Here is a 10,756-nt window from a genome sequence, read left to right as displayed (position 1 = left end):
AAAGAATACCAATCAAGCAAGTTTTATTATTTTTATAATTTAAAAAGTTTCAGAAATTCAACATTTTGTTTTATTTGTCCATGCCTGAGCTGTAAAAAGGCTCTTTAAAGAGCTGAGGAGCAAAACAGAAGCCTCTCAGGAGATTTCAAAACTAAAAATGATATCAATGTAAAAACGTTTGCATTTTCTATTAGTGCAAAGTGTATTAAGGTAAATAACAAAGTGGCTACATGTTCTGCAAAAGTGACCTTTGGTAAAAAAAGAAAAAAGAGAAATACTATCATTTATTTGCTAAGATTTACCAAGTACAGAAGCATACTAAAGGATCTGAAAAGTTCTACAGCAGAAAGTATTTGCTCATCTTTAATTCCAGCATTTCACATATTTGAGGACCACAGAATCACTTTTCTATCTTTAATATCCCAAGTAAAATCAAACCCACTGACACTGACTCGATTCTACTCATAGTGACCCTATAGTAAAGAATAGAACTTTGTCTTAGGACTCTAAGATTGTAAATCTTTATGGAAGCAGACTGCCTCATCTTTCTCCTGCAGAGCGGATATGGGTTTGAACTGCTGATCTTTTGGTTAGCTGCTGAGTAATTTAAACATTGTGCCAACAGGGCTTCTTCTAACATCCCAAGAGATGACTTTTTCATGGAATATAACTTTCAGAATGCAATTCTAATTAATCATTTAAATAAATATGAACTTAGTCTATAAAACTTATGATATATCATGTTTCTAGGGTATACCATTTGAATTAATGTATCAATTTGACAAAGTATTCTTCTTATATCAGTTCTCATTTTCCCCACGTTTTCCATTTCCTAGTTTCAGTTGATACTAACATTACCTTAATTTTATATTTTAATAGATTATTTAATTTACCCATCTCCTGTTGCTAATTATTTCTTCAAATTTGAATGGGAAATCCTTCTGGCAGGTGATTAAACCTCCCTCTTCTAAGCTATAGCAACACACTCAACTTAATGGTGTTAAAATCCAGAAGTTTTACATACCTTTACTTGCACTCCTGAATCTCTGATGATTTCCTTTCTTTTTCTCTCTCTCTCTCTTTTTTTTTTTTTTGCATTGTGGTTAAATATATATATAAAATATTTGCCAAGTTTGTACATGTATAGTTCAGTGACATTAATTATGTTCATCTTATTGGGTAATCATTACCACTGTCCTTTTACAAATTATTCCACCACCATTAACAGAAACTCAGTGCTCCTTTCCCTCCCCCTCCCAACCTTGGTAGCTACTAATAAGCTTTGGTCTTTATATATTAGCCTATTTCATATAAGATTTCATGTAAGTAGGATCCTATAGTATTTTGACCATCTGTGCATAATTTACTCCTTTCAGCATAGTGTTCTCAAGTTTAATTTATGTTGTAACATTTCTCTTTATGGCTGAACAATATTCCACTGTACCTGTATACCATATTGTATTTATCCTTTCATCTGCTGATGGACATTTGTGTTGCCTCCACCTTTTAGCTATTGTGAATAGTGTAGCAATGAACACTGGTGTAGAGGGCAAGGCAAATTTATTTGGGGTGGGGCTGGGGAGGTATAGATCAAGCATTGGGTTAGTCCAGACATGTGGGAATCCCTAGTCCTAAAGTTCCAGTATTAGCCTGTCCAAAAAATCCCTCCTTTTGGGATTTTTGGATTTGGTGTTTTTCCATTTGTCTCTTTTGACAATGCAAAAACATTAGGCTGCAATGGTAAATGATTAAAAATTCTGTGTTACATAGTCACTTAGGTTAGGTTATTTTTGATTCTATTAAAACAAAGTTGTTTCTTTAAATCTCTTTCAATGATTCACTGAAAGATGTTTCCTACAGTGGGAAGAAATGTTCTCAGTGATTATTCAGAAATTCCTGTCAACTGTGATAAGCCAGAGAGAACCACTGTCAGTATCAATTTTAAGGGTGGCCAGCTTCTGTGTGGAAAATAGAAGGCAGATTGCACTGCTGAGAAAGCAAGGAAGGTGAGGCCAGAGATGCCATCTGGTTTGGGAATAGGCTATTGCTTGGTTAACTTATTGAGAGCTTCAAATTCACATGTTCCATGTCTCTTTAACTATCCCCTATAACAAAGAGTAAGAATTAAAAGAACATTTTCCCCTTCCAGGTCTATGTGAAATGGTGCAAATCAAGTCACTTATATTGGCTGTTGGCCAGCCTGAATAAAAGTAAGGCCTAAAATAACAGGGTAATCAATCTTCTGTTTGTCTTTCTAGGCTTGTTTTAACTATGTCAGTAAGGAATGCTTTGTGAAATTATTGTTTCTTTGATCTTGCACTTGCCTGTTGTGAGTTGCTTCGATTTAATAATTATGCAACATGAGAGCACTTTAAGGTTATGACATTCGATTATGCAAAGCACATTTAAGGAGTGAGCTGGTATAATTTACTTGATTAATTTGTACATTCCACTTTGAGCTTATTTTAAAAAAATAGAGTGCTAATTACTCAGGAATAGGAACACATGTTTCCATATTTACTGCAGAGTACTATGACAATTTAACATATCGAGTAGATTTCAATAAAATCAGAAATACGTGCAATAACAAAACTGTTTTTAATAGAAATAATCCAGATATACAGGTTTTCATCATCACAAAAATAATTATTAACCAATCAGTGTGCCAAATTTTTGAGTGCCAGAAAAAATGCAATAAATTGCTGTAAAATGCAATTTTGATATTTGTAAGTACATTAAGCTAGAAAATCTTCACTATGAGAATGATCTCAGCATAAGCTGAATTTCCTTTAATGTTAATATAACATTCACAATTAGAAAGCATGCATTTAGACTAACATATTTCCTCAAGGAATTACTTTGATTTTTGTGGTTACTCATCTAATTCTTTTTCTATGTAATTGAAGATATTGAAGATAATTATGGTTTCCTTCACAGGACAAGTTAAAAATTACTCATTTTACTGAAAATTTATCACTTCTAAACAAAAATATACCTTACAATCTATAAAATTAAATCATCTTGAAAGAATGTGTTGTGATACCAGCATTATTTCAAATTACATTGTCTCAGAAAGACTCATAATCCCTTGTCCAAAAATCTACTAAAAATGTCATAATTTTATATGTGGCCAAAACTATTAATTTCCCAGAATTTTAAAAGACTAACTACATAACTTTGAATTACAGTATATGAATTGAATCTAAGAATAAACCAAGAGTATGTGCAATTCCAATGTATCTTGTTTCTCATTAAATTTCAGTTGAACAGGTATAAACTATTTGTTTCTATCACACAAAGAATGAATTCTATAAAAGCCTCATAAAAGACCACATCCTATGTAATAGATAGATGTGGAGAGAAAAAAAAAAAAAAAAAACTCTTTTACTTTTTTACTTTCTCCTCTACTAGTCTCCAATAATGAAAACCAGAAGCAGAAGTTCAAATGAATGCAGAAAGTTCAAACACAAGCAGAAAATATGTCAACATTTCATTAAATTTAAGGGACTTTGTTATTTTTCAAGTCAGTGTTTCATACTTAGAGCAGCTTAAATGAGTGAATGCAGGTTTATATCCCCAGGAAACATGTGGGTCATGTTCTCCTCTCCTAGGAAAGACCTGAAGGCTATATCTATATCAAAGATATAGCCAGAATATGGTATATAATTGTAACGGTTAACCTAAACCAGAACTAAGCAGCTACATTGTGTCTTACTTATGGCATCTTTTTAGTCTCAATGAAATAAGCAAGAATATTCAACAAAAGCCACATTATATTTACTTAGAAATTAGAGCTTAATAATTTTATTACATAGAAGATTTTTTCTTTCTAAGGACCTATTTTTCTCCCCCTCTCAAGGCAAGCAATTTTTCCACTGTTGACACAAAACTAACTCAAACATAAATTCAAGATATCACATGTTGTTGTTGTTATGTGCCATCGAGTCAGACCCAACTCATAACGCCCTCTCCTTGGGTTTCCGAGAAGGTATCACTGTGGAAGTAGATTGCCCAACTTTCCTTCCAAGGAGTGGCTGATGGGTTTGAACTACCAGCCTTCTGGTTAGCAGTCAAATGCCTTAGGCATCACATAGGCTGATACAAATGCAACGAATATAGTTTGAGGCATAAACCATAATCTCAGTAAACATCTACCGAGCCAGTATTATCTTTACTCCAGATTGGTTTTTGACTCTTAAAGATGGGACAATCTGAGAATATATGTTATTTTTAACTGATTCTCTTAGTGAACTATCTATATTACCAAGGGAGAAGCAAGGACTCAAAGCTAGACTTCATGGAATACTCATAAAAGCCAATCCTAGGCTTAATTTTATATCCACTTAGATTTATTAATAGTTTAAAAATGTTGGTAGAATTTGAGTGAAACTGACAGATTAATTGACCTCAGAAGAGCATGGAAATCCTCCTAGAATCATATACATCTTGCTATTTCTGTTCCAGGGACACAGCTGATAAGAATAATAGATCTATGTGCTTTTTACTTTGTCCATAAAGATTTTAATCATGGGAATTCAATAATCCCAGCATTATTCCTTTTCTGTACCATTATTTTTTTAAATTTATTTTTCTTTCATATTTTACTGAGGATTTTATTATTTATTTATTTTTTAAATTGTGCTCTGGGTGCAAATTTACAGACCAGATTTTGTTTTATCTCTGCAATTATTCTGAGAAGTCTTCATTTGAACATGAAAGAGGTATTTTAGGAGTTAAAAAAGGAGAAGTGAAATCAATCAAATTCACAAGAAGCCTCTGACTTTAATTTGTACATGCTGTTTGAATCTGTGATGCTGAGACTCAACTGTGAAGAAGGAAAAAATGAATTGAAGGAGTGCGCAAATTGACATTTATACAAAGAAAGTTCCCAAAGAGAAAATTATCACTACATACTGGATCTTCCAAGTAAGAAAACAGAGAAATGAATAGATCAACCAACAAAGGTAAAATAGTGTGAGAATAAAGATATCCTTTGGAGCTAGCCATTTCTTTTTAAATCACAAAAGCTATTTCTAGCTGGGTAGCAAAACTGTAACACAACAAAACAAATTTAAATAAATTCAATCAAGCTATATTTAAAAATTACATATGAATTGCAAACATGTTTTTTCCAGGATTATCATAAAAAGCCAAAATCATTGCTCTCTGATTTCCCCACCTAATTTTGAGTTTGCTTGAGATTTAACCAGAGGCCACACAATTGGCATTAATCAAAAGTAATACAGTATTACTTCATACAGCTAACATCATACTTAATGGCAAAAGACTGAGTGATTTCCCTCTAAGATCAGAAATAAGGTACAATATCTGCTCTCCTTACTGCTCTTTAACAGAGTACTGAACATTCTAGCCAGTTCAATAAGGCAAGAAAGTGAAATAAAAGGTATACAAATCAGAAAGGAAGATATAAAACTATTTGTATTTCAAGATTACATAATTATCTGTGTAGCAAATTCTAAGGAACTCACCAAAATACTCCTAAAATTAGTAAGTGAAGTCAGCAAAGTCTCAGGATAGAAAGTAATACACAAAAATTAATCCTGTATCTATAAATAAGCAATTGGAAAAAAAAACACAGTACCATTTGCAATCACACAATAAAATGGAAGAGTTAGATAAATATCTAGCAAAGCATGTACAGATTCTATATGCTGAAAAATACAAAATACTAATAAAATACAATTGGCTCTTAAACAATGCGGGGGTTAGAGACACTGGTCCTCATCGGTACAGTAAAAAATCCATGTATAACTTTTGACCCCCCCCAAAACTTTACTAATAGCCTACTGTTGACTGGAAGCCTTACCAATAACATAAACAGTTGATTAGCATAGTTCTTGCCACATAATTATTAGATTTTCACAAAAAGACACACACATGTACAAAGGTAAATTCACCAACTATTACTATTCATTAAGTGGAAGTGGATTATTGTAAAGGTCTTCATCCTCATTATCTTCCTGTTGAGTAGGCTGAGAATGAGGAAAAGAGAAGAGGTTGGTCATTCTGTCTGGGGGTGGCAGAGGCCAAACAGATGGATGAGGTAGAAGAGGAGGCAGGAGAGGCAGGCAAATTTATGGAAATACATTATAATTTCTGTCTGACATTTTTGCTTTTTCCTTTCTCTAAAAATCTTTCTATATGGCACCAACACTTCTTCCACCATTTGCTTTAGTTTCAGTGCCCATATCATAGAAGGATCCATGTCCCAAAAGTAGTCAAAGGCAGTCTTGAATAATCAGAACCCTTCTGGCACACTGTCTAGTGTTAATTGTTTTCTGGCACTGCTTCTTCTACATCTTCTTCCTCATCGCCAGGCACTTGTTCGGAAGCACTCATCTCTATCAAGTCATCTTCTGTTACTTCCTTTGGTATGGTGTCTACTAGCTCTTGAATTTCTCCCAAGATCTATTTCTTGAAACCCTTCACTCCTCACCTTTTTTTGCAATATTCACAATCTCATTCATGATGTCCTTGATTGGCTCTGTTGTCAATCCTGTGAAGTCATCCACAACATCTGGACAGAGTTTCCTCCAGCAAGAATTTATTGTTTTGGGCTTGATGGCTTTCATGGCTTTTTCTGTAACAACGATGATATCTTCAATTGTGTGATTCTTCCAGAGTTTTATGATGTTTTCTCTCTCTGGTTTCTCTTCCATAGTGTTGGCATTCCTGTCTGTAAAGGTACCATGTGTAATGAGCCCTAAAGGTCCTTATGACACCCTGATCTAGAGGCTGACTTAGAGAAGTTGGGTTTGGGAGCAAGTAGAACCACTTAGAGGTCTTCAGTGCTGAACTCATAGCATTCTGGATGGCCAGGGGCATTGTCCAATGTCAAAAGAACTTGAAAAATCCCTTACTGGCATGGTACACTTCCTGACATCAGCGACAAAGTATCAATGGAAACAATCCAGAAACAGGATTCGCATTGTCCAGGCCTTCTAATGGTACAATCAAAAGACTGGCAGCTGGTGATTATCTTTTCCCCTCAAGGCCCAGGCATTAGCAGATTTATAAAAAAGGGCAGTCTTGATCAAAAACTTAACTCAACTGTGTTTGCACAAAACAGTGGAGTTAGCTTATCCCTCCCTGCCTTATATCTGGGTGCTTGATTCTCTTCCTTACTAATATATATCCTTTGAGACATTTTGCCCCCCAGAATAGGGGACTTTCATCTGCATTATTTCAATGATTTTCTTAATGGTGTCCGGAAACTCATCTCCTGCCTCTTGGTTGGCAGCTGCTTCAACTAGTTTTTTTTCTTTTTTGCAGTATTTTTTTTTTTTATCATGTAGTAAAGTGAGGGGTGGGGGTTAAAACATTCATTACTTAAAATATTATTATTAACCAAAATTATAAAATATATGATCTATCAGGTTGGGCAATCTACTTCCGTAGAGATAATGCCTTGGAAACCCCAGGAGGGCTCGCTATGAGCCAGGGCTGACTCAACGGCACATAATAACAACAACAATATCTATCTATCTATCTACCTATGTATCTATTTATAGCACAGTGCCTAAGGTATCTGACTGCTAACCAGAAAGTTGGTGGTTCAAACCCACCAGCCACTCCATTGAAGAAAGACTGGGCAATTTACTTCTGTAAAGATTTACCACCTTGGAAACCCAGTGTGGGTCACTAGGAGTCAGAATTGATTTGACCACAGTGTTTTTTTTTTTTTTTTTAAATCATCTATGTTAGTGGATTTAAAACATTTTCTTACAACAGAATTGTTTCTTTCAAAGGAAACTTCTCCAGAATTTAAGTTACTAGCCAAAACAAACAAATGAGAAGATGCTATAATTCAGGGGGAACAATAAGGAATTTCCCCCTCATACTCTTCAATTAGTATTTTCTCTTCTTCCTCATTTTAACCTTTATCTTCAGTACTGAATGGAAAGTTAATATAAATGTAGCTTGAAAACACTGGTGTTGCCTATTTTTTTTTTTTTCTTTTACTCATGTTGAAACAAAGACTCTGAAGAATTCTATGGTTTACCAATTTACTCATCTATGCAATGAGGGCACCCAAATGTCTCCCATTTTTCTCACTTCCAAGCCTATCTTTTTCTCTATCATCTTACTCTATTTCTCTCCATTTTTAAAGGAAACATAAACTCTGAACATAACAGAAATTAGTTGTGGTTATTTTGGAATCCTCTGAGCTGAAAAGTTATTTACTTTAAACTTTGAAGTTCCAATATAAATTTCAGCAGTAATTCTGTAATTCTGTAGTCAGAAAATGGCTTATTTGTTTACAAACACATCCTTTAAAGAGCTCAAATTCTGTGCATAGTAGAAAGAGTGATTATAGTTTACTGAAAACTCAGATGAGATGCTAATGCACAAAATTTTTCTTAGGGAAAAAAGGCATGAATGAGCTCAAGAGAAGAGCTTGGACTTTAAGGAACACTGAATTTTGGACAATGTCGGTCAAGTCAATAACCACAGTGCTTTCTATACAGAAATGATTTTTTTTTTTCTAGAATGTCTTGCTCTAGGGTTATTTATTAATAACCATCCTCTCCACTATGCCCCAGCAGTCAACATGTTATTGCTTTCATTTATGAAATTAAGGGGAAGAGAGGGTTTATTGGGCTCTTCTAAGCTCTAGAATTTCATGATTCTGTGACAGTAAGTATATAATATGCTTATTGTTAAATTTTAACAATTAAAATGAGGGAAGACATAAGTACTTCTCTGGGCTCATTTGACTAATACATTTCTGATAACAAGTATTTGAAAGCTGCTTTCACCTAGGTCTAATGAGAATTTTAACTTATAATAAAGAGTTATATTTTTTAATCTTCACAGTGAATATATGGGGTATTTTCTAAAGCCCTTTTATATAAGAGTCTCTACTCATATAAATTTTGAGATAGTATTTCTATTATTAAAGAGCTCTGGTGGCATAGTGGGTAAGATATTTGGCTGCTAACCAGAAGGTCAGTGGCTCAAACCCACCGGCTGCTTTGTGGGAGGAGGATTAGGCAATCTACTTCCATAAAGATTTACAGTCTTAGAAACCCAATGGGGGTCGCTATGAGTTGGAATCGATTCAATGGCAGTAGGTTTAGGTATTGCAATTGTAAGGAGCCCTGGTGGTGCAGTGGTTAATTATTTGTTATCAACCAAAAGGACAGTGGTTTGAATTCACCAGCTACTCTGTGGGAGAAAGATGTGGCAGTCTGCTTCTGTAAAAAGATTTATAGTCTTAGGGACCCTATGGGGCAGTTCTACTCTGTCTATAGGGTCACTAAACATTGGAATCAACTCCAAAGCAACAGGTGACAATTATATTACTATTATTACTAAATTAGGGGCTTTGGTGGCTTAGTGCCTAAGGCATTTGATTGATAACCAGAAGGCTGGCAGTTCAAACTTACCAGCCACTCCTCGAAAAGAAGATTGGGCAGTGTACTTCCATAGATGTATATTCCATACTGCCTTGGAAACGTAAAGATGGATTGCTCTGAGCTGAATTGACTCAATGGCAGTGAGTTTAGTTTTATTATTATTATTATTGCTAAATTAAAGTGCCTAATGAATTGTGAGGGGCGCTGTGGTAGCATAGTACCTGAGACACTTGACTGCTAACCAGAAGGCTGGTGGTTCAAACCCCAAACACTCCTTGGAAGGAAGGTTGGGCAATCTACTTCTGTAGTGATATGCCTCAGAAACCCAAGGAGAGGTCACTATGGGTCGGGTCCAACTTGACGGCACATAACAAAAACAACAACAATGAATTGTGAACACTCCATTTGACCATAGGTCTTCAAGAATTCTTTTCCTCTACATTTTTGCTGTACACACCAAAGCAAATTAATGGGAAAAAGAAAGCCTTTTCCTATTAAAACATGAATTCCCTTTGTCCTGCTGCTATCCTTTAATTATATATATATTATTAAATTTTGTCCCTGAATTATATTTTAAATTTACTTACTTGATAGTATTCTACTATCAGATAAGTTTTATGCAAAAATATTCTGTATAAGAATTATAACAACAAAGATAACAACACAACAATAGTAAAGGCTACTATTTTTTAAATACTTATTTTGTCCCAAATATGGTACTGAGTGCTTCATACGTTTTATCTTACTTTAACAGAGTTTTATAGAGATCATGATCAGACACAGTAATAGCAGAGCTTGGATTTGAACCTAGCATGTATAACACTTCATATCTCATAATCTTTACCTTTACCTTTTGTGCCTCCTAAACTTCATACCACATGGCTATAGCACCCAGGATAATGCTGACATTATTGAAACCTAATATCGAGAAAGCACAGAATGATTCCTACCTTAGACCAGTCACCCATTCTCCATACATAGCATTTCGAGTAATCCTCACAGTCTTCAGCCTCCCTGGGTCTAGTAGAGAGGACACATTTCTTTCTAGGATTAGTACACCTCACGGTCCGATGACGTACACCTTTGCCACACTTGACTGAACACTGGAAGATAATATCAGAGAGTTTGGATAAAGATCTTGATTAGGAAATATGAATGATAGATTAAATTATGTTAAGTATTACTTTCTAATCATCTCTCACATATAGCACAGGTAAAAGAGCAACATGTAAGTAGAAGATGCCCAACAGGCTAAGCACCAGTATGCAGGGCATGTGGAGCAACAGATGCAGGGCTGGGGATATATGAACTTCAGGAACATGGGGCCATTATTACAGAGAGTAACATAAGCCAGGGATTACTTAGAAAGACAAATA

At 34.8% G+C, this 10,756-nt stretch overlaps 1 protein-coding gene across 1 annotated transcript in view; it reads right to left on the bottom strand.

Moving 5' to 3' along the window:
• Window positions 1–10,756, bottom strand: part of ADAMTS19 (ADAM metallopeptidase with thrombospondin type 1 motif 19) — a 511,689-nt gene that overhangs the window by 37,808 nt on the left and 463,125 nt on the right. Inside the window, exon 21 of the mRNA XM_007947461.2 lies at window positions 10,331–10,483. Coding sequence (XP_007945652.1) covers window positions 10,331–10,483 — 153 coding nt within the window. The remainder of the gene's footprint in view (window positions 1–10,330; window positions 10,484–10,756) is intronic.

The sequence above is a fragment of the Orycteropus afer genome, unplaced genomic scaffold, assembly GCF_000298275.1.
Source record: "Orycteropus afer afer isolate SDZICR_OR568_19922 unplaced genomic scaffold, OryAfe1.0 scaffold00185, whole genome shotgun sequence".
In the NCBI taxonomy this organism is placed as follows: Eukaryota; Metazoa; Chordata; class Mammalia; order Tubulidentata; family Orycteropodidae; genus Orycteropus; species Orycteropus afer.
The sequence above is the reverse complement of the archived record's forward strand: the minus strand, read 5'-3'. Positions and strand labels throughout refer to the sequence as shown.